A 25,502-nucleotide genomic window follows, 5' to 3' on the forward strand; every position below is an offset into this window, starting at 1 on the left:
ATGACAACATCTCTATGCTCTACACATATTTTCATACAGATTCAATATCCACAACTTCTTGTAAGTATCAGTCTCCTAGTTCCCCTCTCATCTTCTGTTTCCAGGACTTCTACCTCTAGCACTGATCATTACATTTTTGAGTTCAAACATACAATTCCCCTACCATTTTCCAGGTGCAAAGGGCTTGTGGGGTCTTTAGGAGACCCAGGCTTATTCTTTGGAAGAACACTGAGACACAGCCATGCAGGTGCAGTGCTGTCCTCTCTCTTTGGCATTTGCAGCCCACACACTCACGTGTATCTACAATGAAGCTCAGCATTATCTGGGTGCTGGTGTTCAGGATCCCACAGACTGGCCAGCCTCTATTTGACAGTTCTATCTTTTTACTCACTTGCTTTAGAGGTCAAGAACCTCAAAGAACAGTAGGCAGTGTTTCCAAATCCCCCCACCAGTTCACGCCATTAGCCATGCAACAGCTGCACTCACAAAAGGCTAAGAGAACAAACTGGATGATGCCAGCAGAGGTCAGCGGGTGACTCTTGGCAAAAGTTTCAGATCCCAGTGTATTACAGATGGTTTCAAAGTCAGCTGAGTTCCCTCACCCTGAAACACTTTGAGTAATTCTTTAACCAAACGCCACCATTTTGCTGTTTTTCATTTCATTTGCCTTCCTAAGCAAATGATGATGATGCTTTGGTATGTTGCCACCATCTCTGTGCTTTTCTCTTCAAAATGTTTTTTTTAGGTTGCTGGCAGTCAAAAGAAAGGTATATCAGCACATGAAGCAAGGAAGAGAGGTACTTTCCAAAGTTACTATTCCAATCCCTACACTAATATAACTGGTTAAGTAGCCAAGCATGCTGCTGTGCCATGTTTATTGTCTGCTTCAGCCTGTGAAGCAACGCTGCCATGCTGGGCTTTTAACTTACGTGTAATGCAAAAAAGTTTAATTGTTAAGGAAGATGAAAGTTTTTTTCTCAAAATTTGAAGAGACCTAATGCTTCAATGTTTGACTTAATTAAAAAGCAAGTGGAATGGGGGAAAAGTAAACAACATATATATTAGTATATACCAGCCTAAGAAAATCTTCTGGTAATAAGGAATTTATTACCAATTTAATCAGTATGTATTATATAAAGTCATTCTAAATTATTATATATCAGGTTAAAAAAGTTTTTTCAGACCTATGCACAAGATGCCCTGGCTCTAAAGCAGAGTAGTGAGGGAATGTCAACTCATGCAGCCTTTGTCAATTATAAATCAGTAGTCATTCTACCTCACACTAGCTTCATTCTTTTGTTCTTCCTCACACAGTGATACTTTATTTCCATGCATCTTTGGTTTTTAAAGCTGACAGGACCTTTTCCTCTCCAGTTTCCTAAACTGCTGCTCATTCACTGCACTTATAAATTGTGAACTTGTTAAAACTGTATTTCAGGTCCACATCAACAGCACTTAAGTAACTGTGGTAGAGGGGCCTGGGGAAAGTGGGGTATTGAGACACCTCAAAGTCATCACAGTAGACAAACTAACATCCTCCACAATTCATAAATATGAATTTATTCTCACATCACGAGCAGTGTGATGACAGGCACATCTAAAGACAGCTTTTAGGTGAGAGTAACAGGTGAGGATTTAACCAGTAAAGAGTATCTGGGACAGTCACTCTGCTGGATCACTTCTTTCCTATTTCCTCTCCCTACAGAAGGTTACAGCTTTTTGTGTAACCTTCTGCCACAGCCTCATGCAACCCCTGTCTAGACCCAGGGCACAAAAGCAGCACAAGTGTCTCCACTATCAGCATGCAATCAAGGCCCCTCAGGTAATTCTCTGCTCCAGAAAAGAGCTCCTGAGAGGCTACTTAAGAGCTTGTTTGTAAAAGAATAAATAAATAAATAAATAAATTTAAATGGCACACACATTACTCCAACTCATGTCCAAAATTTGATGCTCATCCTTGTCAACTCAGGATGTAGACATCTGGTTTAAAAACAAGTAGAGAAAAAGCAGAAGAGTAAAGCACACAGCACATCAACCTAGAGCCTCTGTTAAGCCTGAACTAACTAAGCACTCTGTATTCTGACCATCACCATTTAGTCACCAGGTACTGAACAATTCACTCCAAGCAGCATGAATATCAGAGCAAGCCTGATTCAGGAACACAGAGCCAGAGACAATAAGATGGCAGAGTCCCACTGATCCCCCAGGTATGATGGGAACAACCAAATCCTTTACTTTGCAGTATAAGTTCACCTGAAAGTGGTAAAAGAGAAGTACAGCTCTAACAGGGTTTTTAAATCCAGTTCAGAGACAAAAATAGTCTAAAATTGAAAATTTTTATTTTCAAAATAAAGAATTTTGTACAGAACAGTGTAGATCTGAGGAAATCTAAATACAGCAGTTTCTGTAATATAACACAAGGGTCTGCTTTTAGCACAGTACTTTCACACTCTAGCAATCAGAAGGCAAGCCAAGCAATTAGGAGGAAAAAAAAAACCCAACCACTTTTATCTGTCAGAACATGTATTTCTAAAATGAGTTCGTTCTTCACAAAATGTACCTAGAGGGAAGAGCACTCTCCACACCTCAGATTGCACAGCTATTCACACTATAAAAACAGACAAAGAGAGGACAAGAGATTTTCAATAGGAGAGATGATTTATGAAACAGAACTGCAAGTCTGAGACATAAATATCTGTTGTTTCTAAATTCCTCTCTCCTCCCCTCCCACAAACACTGATGCAATTCCCAGAAAGGTACGAACTGTGGATCATTTTGTATACACACAGTGCAAATACTGCACAGGCACAGAAGTTAAACCCATGGTGATTCTTCTACTGCTCAACTGTACATTATTTATAGCATTACATTCTAAATCTTATACAAAGCTTACACAGTAGTTTCCATAACAAAACTAAGCACATTTACACACTTTATGGTTCTCTGGATGCAACTTTCACGGCACCTTCTTTTTCACAACAGAGTACAGGAGACCCCTATGTGCTCAGCATATCAGAATTCTTCAGCTCTGTTTCTGCTGTACTTACATTTCACAAATGTCATGTGAAAGAACCTTCCACAATCACAAAGAGCCAGATACAGAGACATTCATTGCATGTTTTCCTGATAACCAAACTAAACAAGTTACCACCTTTCATCCACTCAAAGATGGCCAACAGCCACACGAACTGTCACCCCTCTACTTGACCAAGCCCTGGCCTGGAGGTATCCCTCTTCCCCAGGACCACTGCTGAGTCTGCAAAGCAGTTCTGCAGCAGGAACAGGGAAAAGAGAGTCCACCAAAACAGTAGTTTACCACATGGAACATTCTGTTTTAGACAGTGGTCACTACACAATGTATACCAGTACATTCCCATCACTGTCACCAGTAGGCAATGCTAGTGCTGTGGAAACTTTCAGCAGTGACCTTCTTTCATCTGGCCACACAAAATGCCACATCAAACAGCATCTACTGCATTTTTTAATTCATACAATCTCCCTTGAAATGGCCAGTGTGAACTTTTAGTACTCTATAAAACCAAATACTAGTGCTTGGAGACTGCTCAGCTGCAACTTACAGCTTCCCTTTTGAACTTAAGAACATGGCTGTTGCTTCAGAGGATTCTACAATTCCAATTGATCATGAAGTGGCTGTATTGCAGAAGTTGGGTGCTTTGTTCTGTGGAGAAAACCACCCCAAGTTTTCAGAACATCTCAATCTTTCTGTAACCAATTTTGGAGGATAAGTAAACCTGCAGCATAGATTGCTGCATGAGTGAAACTGATGGCTTAAAGCCCCATCTCCTTTCAGGAAGAAAAAAAAGAAGTTACTATCATGAATAAAAGGATTGATCCTATCTGATTTGCAAAGTTGTCTGAAGAGAAAACGATGGCCTGTGGGTGAAGACCTGCACTAAACAGCTTTCCCAAGTATGATTTATAATGAAATAAATGAAAGGTTTTTATCCTTTTTTACCCAAAAGGAAAGGGAAGCAGAGAAGGCACTTTGTAATCTCATTTGATTAAACAATTCACTGCAGGCAATAACATTATGTTGGTGAAAGCATATGTAATTTAAAGGCAGTCACAGCTTCAGTCTTCCATTCCAAGTTCTTGTTTCAGACTGAAAGGCAAGTAAAAACATGAGTCAGCTTGCAGCAAAACACTGAAAACTCTTTGAACCAATTAGTGGAAGCCCTGACAATACATACTGAGGTTGAGAGCTAAAAGGCAGAGTGAATATATCACTTGTTTCAGGTAAAATTCAGTGTTATCAGAAAAATCATAGGGCAAAATCTCAGATTCTGGAGGCAACACAGAGTAATCTTGAGATTTACCTGACGAACTATGATGTGTACATCTTTTCCCTCCCACTTTTGAGATGCTTATCCCACTTAATGCAACCATATCACTGACACAATGGCACACTCACCTCTTTAAGTAGGCATGGACATTGTCAAAGCCGTGGTACTTGGCCAGATAGACCAGGACACCGGTGGCACATCGGCCATCTCGCTGTCTGCAGAAGCTACAGTTGCAGATTCCACGACATGGGGGGCACCTCCATGTCTACACAGAGGAGAGACAACAAGAAGCCCTTTTAGCTGAGATGCTATGCCAGATTAACTCATACTCACTTAGGAGAATGCCCTGCTCCACACCGAGTTCTGCAGTGAACATCAGCACTGCATAAAGGTGTCTAAACCAGTACAAGAGTACAAATTCCTCAGTCTGCAGAGGATTAAGCTCTCCATTGCCTGCCTTGCACATAACCACAGGAAGTATTCCACTCTGTTTTAACTCCTACATCACAGCCCACAGCAGCAGCACTTTGTCCACAATACAGTTCTTTTCCCTAGGGCATTAAGCACTAATGCAGAGATAAAGAGAACACTATTTTGATACTCAAACACAAGAATATTTTGGCTGCTGCTCTGTTCTCATACTTTACTCCTGCAACTAAAACTACAGAAGTAGTAAATACAACAAGTTCTACACAACACAGTTGTGTGATTCAGGGTGAATCACACATGATGTAGTGCATGATGTACTACAGCACTGTAAGCAGTTGTTAAAACCACTGCTGCCAGTGACCAACAGCCCTGTCTGTGGAAGTCAAGCCCCAAAAGCCAGCACTGAGCATGTCCTACCGGGTCCAGCAGCGCTGCTCTGACATCCTCCCCGTATCTGTTGCGCAGGCAGGGCCCGCAGAACTGGCCCCGCACTCCCACGCACTCAGGGTTACGACAATTGGTCTTGGTGTCTATGGTTTTCTGGCGGCACTGATGGCAGGTGGATCCCTAGAACACAAAAAAACAAACGAGACATTCAAGATGGCATTTTAGATAGGGGGAAAAAAGCATTGAACAAAATCTCTTTGGCAGCTAGCAGTGCTTATCCCAAAACAGAAAGCCACCTTGCAAGTTTGAACCCAGATTGTTTTGACACTGCATCTTCAGTGTCTGGTAATCACTTAGGTATTACAGTTGTTCCAGCACGAAACCAAGCTAATTGGCTTGGTAAGGGCCATTCTACAAGTTCAGGCAAAAATAAGAAGGGACACTTCAAGATCTCAGACATATTTCTCCCAAAAATGACATCCTCTCTATGCCTATCAAATAGGCAGTGTACCCTATTTGATGCTAAAACACAAACACAGAATAACAAAAAAAATTACTTTGCTAAGTACACATTTCACAAAGCTGGAATATACTTACCAAGGCCCTGTTATATACTTTTTCACTTGCAGATCCACAGATGTTATCCAGCTCCTCTGCTGTTATGTCCTCAACTGGGCGCACGACATGTGGAAAAGCCATGGCACCACGGTGACCCCTCCTGGGAGTACGGGCTTCATGCTGAATAGCAAAGACACAATACTTGCACTACTAGTTTCAGCAAAAACTCTACAAAAGCAAAGATCTTCACAGCAATGCTGAAGTCTCAAACACCTATCATATATTTAACCAAGACATAACAGAACTTTGTACCAATGAATGATATGGATGCAGCTTTAGCACCTTTACTTGATCTGTCCCCCTCAGGGTGCAGTGGTGCTACTGATCCTGCTTCACTCCTGCTGGGGTGCAAGAGGAAGTGGTTTTTCAAGGACAAGGAAGAGGAAATGGAGAGCACATATAAAATGGCTTTTTTTTTTTTTAAATTCTTCTTAAGGCCATGGCATACTGATAAACCTCATCAACTCTCTATGAATCGCTATTTTCTTGAAGGGAAACCTTCATACAAAACCACCCTCACAACCTTCAACAAGAGAACTAGATCTTCATCATACCTCCAGGTATTCATCAGACATCTTTCTTCTTCTCACCAAGATGTATGGGTCATCTTCTTCCTCTTCTGGTACAACAGTAGGAGGGCCTTCAATCAAGGACCTGGACCTTGTGTGAGGCCGAGAACTCCGGTCTGGGTTCCTCCTCAAGGCACATTTGGGCAGTGAACGCCTTGGAAGTTGCTTTGGTCCCTGCTAATGTTTAAAAGCCCCTAATTAAACAGATGAAAACACAGATAGCTCCTGACCCTACATTGAATTTCCCCCCTAAAGATGCCTTCCTCTCATCTTTTCCAAAGACATGTCTATCCCTGTCCCAGTCAGAAAACCAAAGGTAAGAAGATCCTAAGCAAGTTCATGTCAGGGATTCTGCTAGTCACTGAGAAAGAGCCAAAAGCAGCAGAAGCCGTGTCTTGAGGAGCTGCGATTTTCAGCGGTGTTCTAATCTTCACCCAAATTACAAATACATCAGCAGTGAAATTCATTACACTGCTGATTCACAACCCAACCTTCTTAAAAGTTGGGCTAAATGCCAGGTGTTTTTCAAGGCTCCAAACTCACAGAATATTCAGGTCTGAGCTACCCTCCCTTATCTCCAGTCTTTGTATAAACACATATTTACACAGCACCTAGTTTGGTTTTACTGGCCTGTGGAAGTAAAAGGAAGGCCAGTGGAACCTTTATAAATTAATCTGTTCTGCTTTGTACCATGGCAAATCAAAAGAGAATTACACAATGAGGATACCCATTTTAGGAAGCAATAAAATTCTAACTAGACTTTGATTTGAACAGTTTATTACGTTTTTACATTGAGAATCCTGCTTTGTAATGTCAGAATTTGACTCTTAGAAATCTGAATGCAAATCCAGTAAGTTTATACTCACATGACTGACAGCTGGCAACGATTTTCTCCCACCAAAGATACCAGAAACATTTTGCAACTCAGCCATTAGTTTTGCAAGCTAACAAGAGAGAGAAAAATGAAGCAGAGCTTTAAAAGGGTATTTATGTGCTATTACAGACTACTAGGGCAATTGGCTAAAAGTACAATTACTTATAGGAAATGCAGTCATTCTTCAACTCTTTGCATTTATGTCTTATTTATGTTTTAGTGACTGCAAGTAATTTGGAAATGTTCAAAACTTATTATGTCATTAGGCTTGCAGCCTATGGATTTTCATATGCCAGTAAATATTAAGTATCAGATTTATATTTTAGGAATGCAAATTCATCTTAATGCATTCACATAATTCCCATTGCAGTGAATTTAAACAGAGGTCCCCCAAGAGTCGAAAGGGGGGGTGGGAAAGGGCCAGTCCACACAAAGACATAGAGTACTTGCCATTGCTTTGTTTTCCTTTATGTTTAAAGCTCTTTTTTCTAAAAACATAGCACCATTTTCTTCAGTGTCAGAGTCTGAATCTAGAGCAGGCATTGGTGTTTCAGGAACAGGTTCCATGCCACCCTTCCTCCTCTCTGATCGTCGAGGTGGAAACTTCATGGCTACTTTCAGAGGAACAGAGCATTTCTGCCCTCTCTGATCGATCTCACTTTCAGCACTTGCATCATTCTCATCTGAATCTGATTCCAATTTCTGTTAACAAACCAAAATGGAAGCATGTAAATCCAGGGGAGTTGCTCTGCAGTTAAATACAGTGGACAACATTTTGTCTTGGAGTAGTTTAAGAGGCTACCTTGCTGAAATCCAGACACCTAGTCCCAGTGTATTTTAGAGTGGGAGGAAAGGAGAGACGATACAGGGAGAAAAAACCTCAGGGAGACCCACATGGTTGGCCAAACACACCAGAAAATGGAGTGCAGTATTTGCAGCAGTTGCAGCAGTCTTAGCTCTCACTTGTAGGTCTAATAGCAAAACCAGTTTGTGTGCATGGCATGAGAAAGAGAACTGCCTTTAAAGGGCTCCATTTTGCTACATCTAGCATTTGGCTGAAAAAAAAGCCACTCTGCAGTTGTCTGCACAAGGTAAAACCCAATTCTGTAAGCTGTCAACAACAGTCATCTCACCATATCAATGATAAAAAAGGACACTTCCTTCTAGAGCCAACCAATGAAATAATTATGAATAAAATCCCAGTATTTTCTGATCTTCAAATTCTGATGTCTTGCTTACAAATTTCCCACGAACCAATGGCTCAGTGAGGACATAATTTAGTTAAAAGCTCATTATGCAATAGGCTTTGATTTTTCTTTTTAGACACAAGACAGTCTTACTTTGATCAGCAGTAAGAATGGACATCAAATGGCCATTTTTATTTACACAGGGTTTTTATTAAGCAGGTATGTGACTCTGGTTGTGCATTATGTGTAGTTACTGACTTTTTGTCTATTTATCTATTCCAGCTTTGTCTCCTACTTACTCTCTTAATGATTGTGTTTTTAACTCAGATGTAATTTCTTCCAATTAACTATTTTCCTTTTCTAGTCAACTTCAGCACATGCTGAGAAATATGACAAACCTGGTTTTGCCAAATGTGGTACTACTTCAGTTTCTCTTCTGAATATCAACTTGATTGATATTCAGAAGAGAATTATTACTGATCTTTTTAAGCAATAAAACAGATGTCAAAAAAAAGCAGGAAGGCAGATTTCACCACCTATGACTATTTCTCTACTGCTGACAGATGCACAGCGCTCCCTGTCACACTGCCAGAGTGGAGGTCTCACTGCATGTCAAGACACAAAGGAATTTTTCTGAGGCTTGCTGGAGTCCATGGGCTAGCCTAGTATTTCATACTGAGGAAACTGGTAATGTTAGGCTCCAACAGAGCAACATCCAGCAAGGACAGGTTTAAGAGATATTTCAAAATACATATGCAAGATTTTTAAAGCTCCATATCTTGAGTGCTTTTCATGGAGACAAAAAGAAAACTAAACTCTGGCGACTTGGACTGTTTACTAAATGAAATTATGCTTACTTCTGAAACAGTGAACTTCAAGCTGAAGCTGGCATTATTCTCCGATTAAGAATGTGTAAGAATTTAAATAGTAGCAAACAAAAATCAACTGTCTTACCAATGCATCTTGAACCTCATTTTCTGAAAAGCCACAGAAAGATTCATCATCAGAGGCTTCATGAAATATTTTTGCCAGTTCTTCTTTAATATCCGACCTAAATTTGCTTTTCTACAAAAAGAAAATATCCTTTAATTTAAGTTGTACAGAAATTTTTATACATTTATGCATGCAGTACAAGCAAATAGCTTTTTAATAAAGAAAAAAAAAGTTAAGGCATTTCACAAGGGGTTTTAGAACCACAGCTGTAAATTACCAGGTACATCAGGTTAGGTAACATATCAAAGGCCAGAATTGACAGCTAATTTATTTCCAACAATTACCACCTAAAAGCACATGTAAAGAGTGAAATGAAACGACAGCATATAGCACAGGTTTATAACTACTATACAAAAACATAAGCAGAGCAAGTAGTCTTACATTATTAGCTTCACATTTTTGCAATCTTTACTAGTCCAGCACACATGATCTTATTTGTTCTTGTACTGTACTTACTGTATTTGCAAAATTATCAGAACCAAAACTGTCACAACTGTCATCAGAGGATGAGGATGTTTCCATGGGAATCAGTTTCGTATTTCGAAAGGTTGTGAAGTTTCTCCTTGCTGAACGACGCTACAAAAGGACAACAGCAACACCATTAAGAGGAGACCTACTGCAGCACAGTACCTTTGAAGAATATCTTTGTACTGAAGCTTAGGAATTTTGAACATTTTAGGGTGTTTAGCAACCTTTAATGCAAGTCAGAAAACAAACATCAGCTTTGAAATAAATCTCTAAATTAGGAATGACAATAGTTTTTACTCTGATACAGTTCTGATCATTGTTACAGATAAATTTCATTCAGTATTTAAGAACGCTTTTTTAATGCAAACAGGCAAGTGGAAATAAGCACATAAATCATGCTATTCTCCAGTCCTCACAGCCAGTGATGAAAAAAAGCGCAAGTACACGAAAAGTACCTAGAAATCTACTTTGATTCACTTATTACTTGCAGTTTGAGGCAAACACCAAATACTCTGCAGCTCTTAAGGAAGGGCCAAAGAATCCTACCCACAGATTGGAAACAACCGTTCTACATAAAGCAGCTTGCTGGTTTGTTCATTTTGCCACTGATTTAGAAGACTTTATTTTGTGGGCTTCAGGTTTTCCTCTCCCAGGAGATGTTTCTAGTGGCAGTGACCCATTTTATCCCCCGGGGCTGGCTGGCAGCGAGGCCGGGGGGCAGCACCCACACTGAGGGGGTGCCCGGTTATGAGCGGGGGCGCTTCACGGGCCCACCGGCCGGGCCGAACGCCGGGCACACGGGCCTTGAGCAGCAGCTGCCCGGGCCAACCTGGAGCCCTCCGTCCCCTCCTCAGCACCGCTCTGCTCGCGGCTTTCCGCCCCACAGTTCCGCCAAGCACCGAAGCGCGGCCCGGCCGCCCCACACACACAAAAGGGGCGGGTTTTGGTGCCGCCTGCCGCGGCCGAGGGCGGGCAGCCGGGGCCAGTGCGCGGTCCGGCCGCTCCCGGGGGGCCTCAGGCGCGGAGCAGCCCGGCCCGGGTGCCCCGGGCTAGCCAGGGGCGGCAAACGCGCCCGTCCCGGCCAGCGCCGCTCCCGCCTCCCGCTAAAATGGTGCCGCCCCGCACACACGCGGCCGGGCCGACCCCTGTACTCCTTCCGCCCGTCCGCGCCGCGCGGGGCCGCTCCCCACAACACCGCCCCGCGCCCTCGGCGAGGCGGGGGCGATGGGCGCATGGCTCCGGGCCGCCAGTCCCCGCCGAGCGCGGCTCTCACGCCGAGTTCCCCACTCCAGTAAGGCGGGCAAGGGCAGCGCTATGCACGTGGGACCCGAGCACCGCGGCGGGGCAGGGGACCCGGAGCTGCGGGTCCGAGGCGTGGGGCTCCCCCGACGTCGCTCTCCCTGGGGCGCCCAAACTAAAGACCCCCTCCCCCCCACCCGACCCCACCGGCCTTCCGCAGCGCGGCTCAGTCCGGCTTGCCCAGGTTCGCAAGACCCCGGAGCGCCACGGGAGCGGCGGCGAGCACCACAGCCTCCCCCCTCTCCGCAGCAGCAGCGACCTCTCCCGCGGCCTTACGGCGAGCCCGGCGGGCAGCGCTCACCTGCGGGCGCGGCGGGGCCATGCTGGCGGCGGCGGCGAGCGCTGGAACTGAAGGTTCGCGCCAAAGCGGAGGGACCGCGGGGGGCGGGGCGGGCGGCGCCTTTCCCGCGTTGCCGCCCGCGTCCTGGCAGATGCAGCGCACACCCCGCGGGGTCCGGCACCCGGTGGGCTCCCCTGCGCCCGCCCGCCTCTGCTAAGGAGCTCGTCAGGTCTCCCGCGATGTCCCCGAAGGGGCCACTGCGGAGGTCCCCTTTTTCTTTTTCTATTCGCGGTGTAGGCTTTGTGGAGCTGCAAGGGCCTGGCCCTGTGGCGCGAAAAGCTCCCGGGCGGAACGTGGCGGGACTCGGCTGCAGAAGGGGGGCGGGGAGCGGGGCCGCTCGTGCCTAGCCAGGGCCAGCTGGGAAGCCTCCGTTGTTTCTAGCTCTCCTTTTTTTTTTTTTTTTGTTTGAAATACTTTTATATGCCAAATAAAATAAACTGAAATAAACTCCCTAAACCTGCCAGTTTTCAAGGGCAGTGTGGCTTCTCCACGAAATAAAGCCGAGGGTCTGTGTGCTGGCTGCCCCCAGCAGTGCCCGCACCCAGCAGCGCCCGCCGAGCAGCGTGGTACGAGCCCGCAGTGCGCAGGCTGCCCGGAGCCCCCCGGAGAATGGGGGATCACTCACCAGGGCCCCACGGATCAGCGTCAGCAGTGAGACTGGGTGACGCTTCTGCTCCTCGAGTAACAGCAGTTCACCAGAATTTTACAAAGAAGTTGGCTGCCTTGCCCTCTGCAATCACAATACTATTTGAAGACAGGCCAGGAGAAAATAGATCAGTCATTTTAAACCATTTTTGGTAACATGTATAATAGTACATTAAATCAAGTACAGCCGTTAAACACAGCAAAATAACTGCTACGTGGTGTTTGGCAGCAGTAGTAGTAACGGGAGAAGCCCTGAAGAAGCTGTACGGGATTTGTGGCCCTGGTGTTTGCTATAATCCTCTGTTTGCGCTGCGGTTTGAGCAGGGTGACCCCAGTGCAACTGTTGCAGCTCAGCATTTCCAGGTGCCTCCCTGGCAGCAGCGGGTCCCGCTGCAATCAGCAGGAGGGAGGCGGCCGCGGCCCGTGCAAACCTGTGCCCCTGTAAGGCAAACCAGGAATCATCTCTGAGCCAAAGCCTGTAAATAGCCCACGGCACAATAGGGTACAAGAGCCCTCACGGAGGTGTTCTATTTTCTGTGGGCATTATTCTTCCTGCACGTGCTGCAATCTGTTCTGTAAAAGAATCTCCATTTTAAATAAGCCCATAATTACACACTTACCTGCACTGCTGGCTTCTCAGCACACACAAAAGCAGATGAACTAAACCAGTTCTCCAGAGACCAGACCACACTCCATTCCTCTAAATCCACATTAGTGGAGGATTGCCACCCACCTGGCTTCCAGACAAGACAGCTTGTTTTTGAATTTTGATGTACTTTTACTTCTTTCAGAAAAAGAAATCTACAAACACTAGTTTACTTACATGGAGGAAGAGATTCAGTTTATGAACAGTAAAAGCCCTTAATATCTTGAATCACAATTATCAGAATTTTACTAGAGAAGTAGCCAACCTTCACAGCTTTCAAGAGCATCACATGAAATGTTATGGAGTGCTGATGGCACTAGCTAAAGCAGAACTTCAGACTGCAGTTACTTGTCCATTTAATACTTAATGCATTTTTCAAATCTTCAAACTACATATGTAGTCAAATGGCTTTCAGATTAATAGGCCAGAGCAGAGACTTTGTGGGGAATCCAGACAGGACATTTTGTGAACTGTATTGTCAGGGTTTTTTTTAATATGGGGAAAATAATTATTTTATTGAAAATTGTCTATATCAGCTCACATATTTTACAGATGACTGGGGAGAAGAGCTCAGGACAGGGAAAAGAGAAATAGGATGTATGTGAAGCGCAGAGGCTTCCCTTCCTACAGCACACAGCAAGGGTACCAGAAAATGAAGGTCTGTAACTCAGGAGATGGTTGTTGTGACCTGCAACACTGTGATTTCCCCTGTTTTCACCTTTAAGGCCTGCATGCTCCTGCTCTGCCCTGCAGGGCCCAGGTGCCCTGGGTGGATGGACACAACAAACTTACCAACTGGTTTGCCATGATGGAAAAGGTTTTTCTGTGTTTGTCAAGACATAGGCAGCACCACTGTCCTACATCTATTCAGTACTACTATTAACAGTAGCTGAAGACATGCAAAGCTGAATACTGCATTTTCAGACACACTTAAATAAGGCTAATGTGAGTGGAGGAAAACATCTCTGCCTGTTCAGTCCCCCAGTCAGGGTCCTGCATAGCCTGTCCAGTGCTACCAGCAAGCTCTTCCCTCAGAGCTCACATGTCAGCAGTGATTATCTGGAGTATTTTATCAGGTGTTTTCAAGAAAATAATCTGTTAAGGTCTTGTCTGTTTTTGAAATGAGTTGTGACTACGTGGTAGCAGCCCTTGGAAGACCTGCTAGGGGAACAGGCTGGAATCATGGAGGCACATGCAGTAGATTGAGCATGCAACATTTTCTGCATTTATCTGGGGGGAAGCAAAGTTGTTTACATGTTAGGAGCTTCAAGCAGCAGCAAGAACATGGACCTCCAACAACAGCTCCATTGTCAGAAACAATAGATGTGACCTTTGATCTGCTGGGACAAAGGACAAGTGCTGTCCTTTGTGTCACCCCACGGATTTCGGCTGTTGGCATTGTAACACAGCTTTTCTCTCTGGAGGCAGGACTCCTGCTGCCCTGTCCCTGGCTCTCCTACACACTTCCTATCTTAACTACACTCAACACTCTTTATGCTCCTTTCCCTCCTTTTTTTTTTTTTTTTTAATTGAAGTAATACATTTTTATCTGCTGTCGTGAATGAGTGTTTTAGGACACTCAAAGAATCCCTGGCAAAGGTATCAGGTATGTTTAATATAAAAGTGAAAGCATGACAAAGTTCATTGGCAAGTTCACTCTACTACTTACTAGATGGTTAAAGAACACAGAGAAAAATTTTTCATAAGTCTAAAATGAATCTAAAACCAAAATCAACCAAAAATTATCTACATGGGAAAAGGGTAAGGCTGAGAAAGAGTAAGGATAAAAAAAAGAATAAGGGAGACCCTCCCATTGAGTCACAAGGTTCAGAATGGACTTCCTTGCCAAACTTAGCCCCACACTTGAAAAATGGCTTAGGCCTAAAAGTTTTAATGGCACTTAACAACACTTAATGGACAGCTTAATGTAAGCAAATTAACAAAAGATTCTTATAGAATATACTGTAGCACAACAGTAACTCAGTAACAGGCCTAATTTAAAAATCTAAAGTACTTAAGAATCTAGGAGAGCAACATTCATAGTATATTTGCTATAGCATGCTCACACACAGACCCAAAGGACTACATACAAGGTATATACATTTGAAAAATTCGCTTTGAATTCATCAAAGCACTCACATCAGATGCCTTTCTCATCTTTCTCTCTGCATCTTCTCAATGGGCAAAGGGTTGAGTCTGGAGCAGTGGGGGTAGCCCAGGCTCCACTGTTGGTGATCAGCAGTGGTGCCCCAGGTATGGAAACATGAGAGTTGGCTCTGAGAGGCCCCACTCAGGGGGAGGTGCTGCTCGCAGCCTGCTGCAGCCCAGCAGGGCTCCAAGGCTCTCAGGACTGCTCTTTAGAGGGTCACTAAAGAGTTGGCTTTAGTTATAGTAATCTTCCATCCTGGACACAATTTGGTTTGGTAATTTTCTTTAAAAGTGTGGTGACAAAAATCTTGTTCCACTTGGGTTTTTATTCAGGCAAGAACAATCAGTTTTCATGGCTGTTCGTTAAAAAACAGCCCTGCTAGAAAGCATAAGCTCCTGCAAGCAGGCAGTGCTTCTGATAAGCTCAAGAGCTTAGCCCAGGTGGTGCTTGTCAAGGCCAAGGCTTAATGAGTATTTCTGAAATCACAGTATGGCCCAAGGGTGGGGATGTACCACCACACCTGCCTAAAATAGCATGTCAATACATTAGTTAATGTTTGTGTGATGCTAGTATTTATTGTGATGAGACTTGCACAGTGACATATGTTTACAGATGCAAACATTTAGGAGGAAAGGGAGAGTTTGGATTCTTGTGGCCACAGAGTACCCACAGTACAATGCAGTAACACATATCTTAGGTCCATAGAAAAAAAAATATTGCAGCCACTAATGACAGTAATTAAAAATTTCTGTAAGAGCTGTCCAATCACCTCTTCGTCTGAGAAAATTATAGTGTGTTATTGAAACCATTAGTGCAATAAAATGAAGCTAAAAATATTTTGCATTAAAATAATCAGACATTGATTTATGATGTAAATTGTAAATCAGTAACCTATAACACACGCTAATTGTTTTTCTCTCCTGTAAGGTGTGTTTCTGGAAAAGATCTGATCAAGCATATCTATTTGTTCACATGTCACCCTCCAGTGGCTCACACTACTGTATAAGCCATAATAAGGTGTATAATTAGGTAACCTGCTATTGATTGCAATCCAGAAAGGACACACTTGTTCTTACACAGAAGAAGGAGGATAGACACTTTTGGAGATTTAATTACAGCTAGATCTCTACATGTTTGCTGTACATGAATTTATACGGAATACCTTTGTGATGTAAATACTTCAACACTATGCTCTGATAGGCAGAATCAGATTTTGTAAAGTAAATATAAGTTTAAATATATAACATGTACAATCAGTTTCTAGTAAGACCAACTGTACCAGCTCCATAAAATACCTCCACAATGCAATTAGAATCTTTTTCCTTTTTTCTGTCTCCAAGGAGAAATAGATTTTCTCCTTTTAATTTAACAGGTTTGTATCTCCTTGTGCTTTGCTGTGATTTTCTTGTTAGTAAAGGCTGGGTGCCAATGCATCCTGCACGTTGAATTGAAGGTGGTCATGTCCAATCCTATCTGATACCGTGTTTCTTTGACACAAACTGGCAAGACCACAAAAAATGAAAGAATGAGAAAAGAAAAACCAAAGGAATAATACAAGTCAGAGTCAGAAAAAGTGCAATTGATACTACATTTATCAGTGCACTAAGAGAATGGCTGAAATGTGGTCATTTTTGATAGAAACCTTAATGGTTATTCCAAAGGTATAGTAGATCATTTAGAGCCCAGAGCATTATGATGCACATTATGGGAATGCAATTACAATGCTCATTTGGTTACCCTGTAGCCATTCCACAAAATGCATAGCAAAAAATGTTGATCAAAAGTAGCTGGTTTTGATATGCAGCAGCCACTTTCAAAAGTGCAAGATCCCAGCTCTTTCATTGTTGGGCTTTGATTTTTATTTTCCTTTGAAAACGCAAATTACATTTAGTCACATCATAAAGAAATCACTCACAAAATATTCTACAAATGTATAGCTGTGGGAAACAGAAGGCTATCAGGAAGTAACCAAAATACTTACTGTAGTCTGGTTTTTTGCCCTCTTCTATAAGCTTTGCCACTGCCTTTTTGCAAGTGTTGATTTGCATTGCTTCCAGCAGCCTTCAGCAAGCTGTGGCTGCTGGGAGAGGATGAGGGTGAGAGGAGAGGTGGTGGCATAACCTTCTCCCCAGGGATCTCCCTCCCCAGGCAGCTCCCTCAGCAGGGAGGGAGGGAGGGAGGGACGGAGGGAGGGAGGGAGGGAGGGAGGGACGGAGGGAGGGAGGGAGGGACGGAGGGAGGGAGGGAGGGACGGAGGGAGGGAGGGAGGGACGGAGGGAGGGAGGGAGGGACGGAGGGAGGGAGGGAGGGAGGGACGGAGGGAGGGAGGGAGGGACGGAGGGAGGGAGGGAGGGACGGAGGGAGGGAGGGAGGGACGGAGGGAGGGGAACAAGTAGAAAGCCTCCCTCGGGGCTCGCTAGTGCGCGCCCGGGGTCCCCAGGGCACATCTCAACTTTTCAAGCCCTTGGGATTTTTCCACAGCATGAGGGAAATGCCTTTTTTGCTGCAGGGAGCCCTCACCTTGCTTGCTAAGGCAGGGAAAGGAATGTGTGTGAGGAGCCCCGGGTACACTGTGCATTCTACACTGCATCATGTCCGTGTCTCCGCCCGCCGGCCCCTGCCAAAGAGCGCCGGAGGTGGCCGGGACCTGTCCCGGAGGTGGCCGGGACCTGTCCCGGAGGTGTCCCAGAGGTGTCCCGGAGGTGGCTCCGGCCCCGGGCCGGGGCTCTGGGAGCGCGGGAGGTGCAGCAGGGAAGGGCTGCACGCTGCAGCCCCAGCTCGCCTTCCTCCCAGGGGGACACTGCCGGCCGGCGCCATTCCTCTGTCCTCTGAGTTGTTAATCTCAAATGCCCTGTATTTACATTCACTCAAACGTGATCTTGGCAGACCCTTATTAGTGTTATTGCCTTAATAGACTTCTCCTCTCTAACCTCTAAATTTTTGCAACAAACTGGCTTGAACTTCTAGGCATGGCAATTCATTAAATAAGAATATTATGTAAAAACCTTTCTATGGTGGACACATATACAGAAAATAATTCTGTCAGATGTAATTTTCAGAGGTAGCACAGCTATTTGATTCCATTTAGTGACGTGAGGTGCCAGGAGGTCTCTCAGTTTGGGGTTTTTCCACAGTTATATAAGTCACTGCCCATCTTTCCCAGTCTAAAGTAATAATAATTATCATTATTATTGCTATGTCAAAGTGCATTCTCTAGCAAAATCAAAAAAATCAATTGCATATATTTGATGTACAGTCCAATGTTCTTGGCAGCAAGTCTGCAAGTTACAGAAAGTCTTAAAATACATGGGGTTTGATCCTGAGTAGCATCAGCCGAGCGAAAGAGCATGACAGAGGTGAGGGGTGCCATGGCTGGGGGCTGTTGTTCCCAGTGAGGCAACCTCTGCTCAGTAAATCAGCTCAGCAAGTTGCCAGATTCTGGTCAGCATGCTGTCATACATGGCCAACTGCTAGAAAATAATCCGTGGGAGCAGATAAGATAGAGAAAAACTGCAGTAGCCAGTTTTTTCTTTAAAAAGTAAACCATGTCCAAAACCACCCATTCCCATTTCACAGCAAGAAAGCAGGTTCTCATGGGGCAGTCGCTCAGTCATGGCAGAGCTGGGGGAGGCACAAATGGCACTCTCCCCTCCCAGCTGAACGGGGACTTGTCCTGGCTGCATGCAAACAAAAGCAGCCCGTGTCTGCAGGCCAGGGCAGTGTTTTTGCTCCAGGGAGTCTCACATTCAGTGCTGCCGAGCAGGGTTTCACAGGCACTTGAATGCCAGCTGGTTCACAGCACAGCAGCACACCTCTGGCCTCTGACCTGCAGGACACAAGGGACAAGCTCCTGGAGAGTGCAGTGCCACCCAGAGCTGCTGCTCTGGCTGTCACTCCCTCTATGGAGCAGCTCCCCAGGACACTCCTCTCTGACAGCCAGTCCTGTAGCAGTGCCAGGTACCCCAGTGCTGCTGGGGAAACCTGTGCTCTAAAGAAGCCAATATACAACAGGGTCAGACCCAGCTCTGGGCCACCAAGCTAAAGAAGAATGATTGCCACCCTCAGACCCTCAGTGGTGACTGCTCTTCATTCTCCTGTTCTTTCCCATTTTTTAAGACATTCCTAGGTTTATGGGAAGGACAAAAAAAAAAAAAAAAAAAGAAAACCACATTGAAAAATCTGAACCACATATCTTATTGGCAGAAAAGAAGTCTTTTTGCTCATGATATGAAGACATCAGCTGTGGAGGTAAAGCTGTAAAATTTGAGAAAACCAAGGACCATGATGCTGAGGTTAACCTGCTCTTCCAATCTGAACTGAGCACTGCTTCCTCCCTCACAACCCACCCACAGGGTCAAGAACCAATTGCTGGGGAAATATGCTGCTGTTCACCCTGAAACTTTCCTGCTGATGTCTGGCACCCAGAGAGAGCAAGGCAGCTCTTGTGATTCCCACAAGATCCAGAGTAAAATGCTGCTGAATGAACAGATAAAATGCTGCTGAATGAACAGAAAGATTCTGTGTAAGGTCTGGCAGCAAGTCTCACATTAAAAAAAAAAAAAAAAAAAAAAAAAAGAAAAGAAAAGAAAATCTGATTTTGTAAATATTCTCTCAATAGGATGCAAATACTCACTCACTTTGGACGTCCAGTTCTGAATCTACCTTCATGAGCTCTTTGCTGTTTTTCATCATCCACTCCAGCAGGTATCTCAGAGCTTGCTTCTTACAATTCAGAGCATTTTAAACCCTGGAAGGGGAAAATGCAAGTACCTTTTGGGGATTAAGAAAACGTCAACATCCAAGCATGGAGATATGAAGCCCAAGAGAAAGAAAAGCCAAGAAACCAAGGGGCAGCTCTACAGCAGTGGTATTTTGTGCCCCTTGGAGAGTCAGCCATGGAGGGAGGGTCTGGCAGCTGCAGCACTGCCAAGGATATGTGTGTGGAGGGAGGATAGTGTGTCCAGCTCCTGGCATGCAGACCTAGACATACTGGTACTTCAGTATGGTTGCCTTTAACAGATTTGTAAGAAAATTCTAAATGAACATAACATGGCTCCTTTCCAAATAGCATTTCCTGAGGCGTAGTTGCCCAAGACAGTCTGATTTTACACATTGCTGTGCATGGTCTTCTAGCTGCATGTTAGTAAAACATGAAAAAAAAAAGGTTCAGCTTTGTAAAGTACTGGGGGTATGTGTAAAAATGTAAGCATATTTTTATTTATAATGAATTATCATCAAGATAGGGAGTAACCACATTAAAAGTGACAAAAAACAAGATAGAAAACTAAATCTTGCTAAAATTTTTTTTCACAAGTTCACTCAGTGTTGCTTTAAGCAGCAATGCTGGTACAGCAAAAGGATTTCTAATCAGTCACTGATGCATGATTGTTTAATTTTAATGGGCATGATCAATACCATCCGCTCCTTCTTTAAATGCTAATGAACACTTTAATACAACAGATGTGGACAAACAGTACATTGCAGATTAAAATTAGGCACGGCATTAAATAGCTTACAAACAGCAGAGGAATCCTGCTGGACATCTTGACGAACAACCACAGACAGCTGATAAATCTTGAGCTGCCACCACCAGCCCACAGTATCTCAGGCTTGTACAACTGCACCGCCATCCTGATCACCCTAAAAGAGAAAGGTGACCTTCCAAACTCTTGCAATCCCTTTCTTAGGATTTGTACAGGCCCAACTGTGATTCCTGAGATGCATATCCAAATTTTAGTAACACAAGCACATTCTGAGCAACTACTCTCAGTTGGTATCCTCCAGCCCATTTTGGTCATGACAAGAAATGTCAGGGAAGGATCTCCAACCTAGACAAAATCCCAGTCCCCTGCTTGTGACAGAGAAACATCCAGTGCTGGATTGTCCATGTCCCGCAAGTTAGTTGTCAGGCTCAGTAAACCAGAGTCAGAAGCTGGGTTACTAACTAGCTTTCAGCCAGTTTGAAGCCAACAAGAAAATGGCAAACTTTGATACCAAAGGGCATCACATGCAGCTGAATTCTCTTCAAGGTAAAGCTTATATTTTTTCTGCTCTAAACTGTTGTCAGAGGAAAAGGCACTTGAGTGACAGAAATCCAAATCCTGATACCTGGTGTCATTTGTGTCTTGCTCCATTGGTTTTGGTGGATCTGTCCTGAATTCGTGAAATGTGAGTCCCAGTCCGCTCTGGTGGGTAATGGAAACTCACCCCAGGGCTCAGCCCTCACTGGGGCTGGTGGCAATCAGAGAAAGGAGAGCTGCAAGTACCCACAGGAGTGGCCTTTGTGTGGAGCAGGGACTTTACATGTCCTTTGGACCATCCAGTGACAGGGCTGTGGTGAAACCCCCTCACCCTGAGCAGGTGACGTGCCTGCAGCTCTGCTGGCATCGCTCACCATGGTGTGCCAGCAAGGGATGGGTGCTGTGCAGCACCCTGTTCAAAGCATCTCTAATTTACAGTTCCTGGGCTTTCAGAGGGTACCATGCAATGCTTTGGGTTCAGCTTCCTTTATCTGTTTCTTCCTTTTTTTCTCTCTTGCATCTTGTGAAACCCAAACTTTTTTTTCTCCTTTTTAATTGTGTAAAATCAACTTGGAGTGAAAAGGCCACGAAGAAACTTTCTGACGCCAACTGAGTCTAAGCTGTGTCTTTGTTCTCAGCAGAGCTAAAGACCACATTAATCAGAAACTTTGCTGACCTTGTCTTTACTACCTGAATACTGAAAGACAAAAGTGACACAGTCTGGCCACATTTAAAAATTCAATTAAAAAATACCAGCTGTACAGGGATACATATTATTATAGACCTCAGTGGGGTTAGTTGTAACTATGATAAAGGCAATGCCTTCTTCTCATTCTATTTTAATTTTTTTCCCCCAAAAGATAAAAGCCTAGTTTTTGATTCTCCTTCTGATTAAGACAACTGTGTACGTGACAGAGTGTGCTCAGTGGTGTTGGGTAACTAATGTTGGGGCTTTTAATAAGGAACAAAGTAAGAAATTCCTGAGAAGGAGAAGTGGAGAAGTTAAGCTACTGAAGTGGACCTGAAGAAAAATGTCCTTGTGTCCCTTTTTTTCAGACTATGCTGAAATACATACCTCTTCCTATAGCCCTGGCAGAAGCAGACTAGACAAGGGGTGAGAAGACCCTGCTTACAGCTGGATTCAGCACCTAGAAGCAAAGTGAGGTGAGGAGAGAGGTAACAGCACAACTCTCCCAAGGATGAAACTGAAAGCCTTTCACTGTGGCACCTGGCTGTGCCTTACGGATTTTATTTTTGACATATTAAGCAAATGAGTGGATGTCCAGTCAGCTGAGAACATGAGCAGCCAACCAGAGGGGAGAAAACCAAACTGAATCCCTTGACAGTGACCCCAGGAGAGGTGGCAGCTCTCCCTGTCCGCCGGCAGGCCCCAGCCAGGCGGGGTGCAGCAAATTGAACAGGAGCAGGCAAATCTTCTCTAGGTTGAACGTTCAGTTAAATAAAGGGCCAAATTCCTCTCAGAACGTCCTCCGGCCCCGCCAGCTCCCTCTGGCTCTCTCCTTTCCAGGCTTGCCGGCGGCCTGCCTGTGAGGTTTCCTTGCGTGCTGCACCTTTATCCACCCGCCCTCGCTGGCTCTGCTCTCCCCTTCGCCCCTCCTGGGCTCGCCGTCACCCTGCGGGGGCATGCCAGGGATGGCCGCGGGCTGCGGAGGGGCGCGGGGGTACCTGCGGTGCTGGGAGGCCGCGGGGCCCGCGGGCAGAGCAGTCCTGCCGGGCCTTGCCGAGGGCCGCGGTGGCGCCGGGGAGCCGGTGCCGCTGCGCCGCCCGCCCGACGAGCTGCGGGAGGCAGCGCCGTGCGAGGCCGTCCTGCCCTGGCCGCCGGACCTGTCCCTCTCGGAAGGGGTGTCAGAGGCCGTGCTGGAGGCGCTGCTGCCTTTTGAGTTCAAGTGCAGATTGGAAAGGTTTCTCATCAAGCTGTGCGACAGGGGAGAGGAGTTCCTCGAGTGGCTGATGGACGTGAGCTGCTGGCTGACGGGAGCGCGCGTCCTCCGCACGGCCGCGGCGTACGAGTCCTGGCTGCGCAGGTAGGGCAGGTACTGCGTGACCGTGCTCGGGCTGTGCGGGTGGCCGTGCTGCAGTGAAATGGCCTTGGCCAGCTGCTGCATGCGCAGTGTCTGCATCCATTGACTGTCCGTGCCTGCCGAGGGAAGGGAAACAGAGTCAGCTTTCTGTGAATCGATGGAAAACCGCTCTCAGGTTTACCAAAGGTGTGAGGTTACGTACCGGGTTTCTCTTGGAAGAACCTCAAACCACCCTTCCCCTCCCAGCCTTGCAGCAAATAGTCCTAGATTTGAGTATGTTCAGTGTTATGGTTGAACATAATGTTGGCCTTTTAAAAGAGCAAGTGATACAAATATTTCTGATGCCACTGCAGATTACGGAGCTTAGACTAGAAACCAGTTACTGAGCCATCCACCTGGCTGTTCAGGTGGGTTCAGGTGCCTTCTGGTCATTTGAACCCCACCTGGTTTTAAGCATGCCCTGTGATGCTCTTGGCAACCTCAGCAGATTTCTACACAGCTTTCATTAGAAAAGAGCCTGGAGACCTCTGGAACCGACACAGAGGTGACCCCAAGGTACCAGAACTGCTGTAACATTGCCTTCTAGCTGCACCTCTCCCAGCTGGCACAGTCGTGCTGTTCCCAGCCCAGCACAGAGAGGAAGCAGTGCAGAGCCAGTGCAAATCCCAGCTGCGGCAGCCACATTCACCTCCTCTGCCTCCAATTTCTTTTCAAACTGCTACACACCATAAAAACCAGAGCTACTTTAGTTGCTGTTGCTACTACAAATTTAGAATTCAATCTACTTTGCATCCAGCTTCATGCAGAAAACTGACTCTGTATGTAGAAAAGTCAGTGAGGCATTAGGCTTCAGGCAGGCTGGCTCAGACAGTGCTTAACTGAGAGCAACTCAGGGTATTACAGTTCCCTCTGCACCTACTGTCACAGCCCTGGGGTTGTAACAAAAGTTGTAGCTTTCAGAGATCACACTGAAGTGGTTTTGAAAGTCAGTCCTGTGGTTTCCATGAAAGCCTTTAGCAAATACAATAGCTGTAAATTTTCCATTTGAACTGCAAAGGCTGCCTGGTTTGCTACTTTGTGGGTAGAGCAGAGAACAGGAATTCCTCTTATCTGAGGCCACAGCTCTGGCCAAAGACTCATGGGGAGCAGCTAAAATAATTTTGTTCTAGAGAGATTTGAATTATTTGTCCTTAAAGATTGCTAATATCATTCCAACAAGAAAGCATAACCCTCTTTGCCTCTCGCTGGAACACTTCATTGACCATGGGGAGTTTTGTGGGAGCTGGATAGCAGCTCTGTCCTCATTAAGATTTCTCCTGTTAAAATGTAATGGATGATCTCTTCCACTCCTCTTTTCCCCAGACTTTGTTTGAATCCAAAGAGATTTAAATCACTTCAACTTATTGTCAAGTATGTCAAAAGGAAACTGTCTTCCCTGTCATAGTGTGTATGACACTGACACAGCAGATAGCTCCACCTGCACTTAGAGGTGAACCTTCTTTCACAGAAAGACAGATGGGAATTGCCTCCTCTGCTTCTCAACCTCCTTGAAAGTCTTGGTTTCAAAAGAAACATGCATGCCACCATGTACTTGCTAGACACTATTGCCTCTGCCATTCCCCCATGCCCTCCGACCAAGGCTGTGGATGTAAATCACAGACCTCATAAAACTCATAAACAGCAGGCTCAGGACTCAAGTTTGGATCTTCATTTGTTATCAACACTCAGGTGGCCATCACATGTGCTATGGGACTAGTGCTGATCTCCCTGAACAAGGGGCTCCCTTCAGGCTGCTCAGTCCTGGCTCCTTACAGCCAACAGCAGCTGCCAGCCCAGGATCCAGCTGCCCAGCAAGGATCTCCAGTGTGCCCTCTGGGGCTGGGAGAAAGGGCTTCTCATGCCTCTCATGGGCTGGGGGGCTTCTCCCTCACGTGGTCTCTGAGCCACCAGCTCTGTGTACTGAGCTCTGTGTGGTAGCCCATAGAGGTAGTTATTTTAGCCTATTAGACAGGTATTACCCTTACCTTTGTGCTTGGATTTGGTGGTCTTTTAAACCTGGGATAGGTGGTCTGGTAAAGAAGACAGGCCAGAAGGTTTGCTAGAGCTGAGGCACAGCTTTCATGCTGGCTGGTAACCCACCTCCTTTGAACAGTGCCTATTCAATTGGCTGCGGACAAAACATTAGTGCTTCCATGTAACTCCTCCAGTGTGCCAAAGGGACAGACAAGCTCTCCCACCACTCACTGAAAAAAAAGCAACCATTTGGGTTTACAGCAGCTGAGCCAACCTGTGAAGATACACGCCACACTTGGTATGGCTGCAGGGCTCATCACCCCAAAACCAGGGTAACCTCTATCTGCAAAGCTAATCTGGAGTAAAGATGTATCTTTTAGGACATGTTCTAGATTTCATTTGCATTATATAACATGTTGCAAATGGATCACAATTGCTTAGGAATAAGCACACTCATGTTAGATGTGTCTGCAGTCCAAACCCAGCACCTCTCAATTCATAGGGACATTCTTTTACAGT

At 45.2% G+C, this 25,502-nt stretch overlaps 2 protein-coding genes across 2 annotated transcripts in view; both read right to left on the minus strand.

Moving 5' to 3' along the window:
• Window positions 1–2,328: 2,328 nt before the first annotated feature.
• CDCA7 (cell division cycle associated 7) lies at window positions 2,329–11,450 on the minus strand. The gene is made up of 10 exons (XM_058809576.1): window positions 11,430–11,450; window positions 9,818–9,937; window positions 9,323–9,433; window positions 7,632–7,883; window positions 7,174–7,251; window positions 6,293–6,484; window positions 5,718–5,858; window positions 5,151–5,300; window positions 4,433–4,569; window positions 2,329–4,123 (listed from the first exon to the last, which is right to left on the minus strand). Exons 1-10 carry the CDS (start codon window positions 11,448–11,450, stop codon window positions 4,093–4,095), a joined length of 1,233 nt encoding a protein of 410 aa, XP_058665559.1. The 3' UTR covers window positions 2,329–4,092.
• Window positions 11,451–20,400: 8,950 nt separating this feature from the next.
• Window positions 20,401–25,502, minus strand: part of MAP3K20 (mitogen-activated protein kinase kinase kinase 20) — a 92,238-nt gene continuing 87,136 nt past the window's right edge. Inside the window, exon 20 of the mRNA XM_058809964.1 lies at window positions 20,401–23,086. Within this exon, the coding sequence (XP_058665947.1) occupies window positions 22,407–23,086 (680 nt within the window). The 3' untranslated portion in view covers window positions 20,401–22,406. The remainder of the gene's footprint in view (window positions 23,087–25,502) is intronic.

The sequence above is a fragment of the Ammospiza caudacuta genome, chromosome 8 (genome assembly GCF_027887145.1).
Source record: "Ammospiza caudacuta isolate bAmmCau1 chromosome 8, bAmmCau1.pri, whole genome shotgun sequence".
In the NCBI taxonomy this organism is placed as follows: domain Eukaryota; kingdom Metazoa; phylum Chordata; class Aves; order Passeriformes; family Passerellidae; genus Ammospiza; species Ammospiza caudacuta.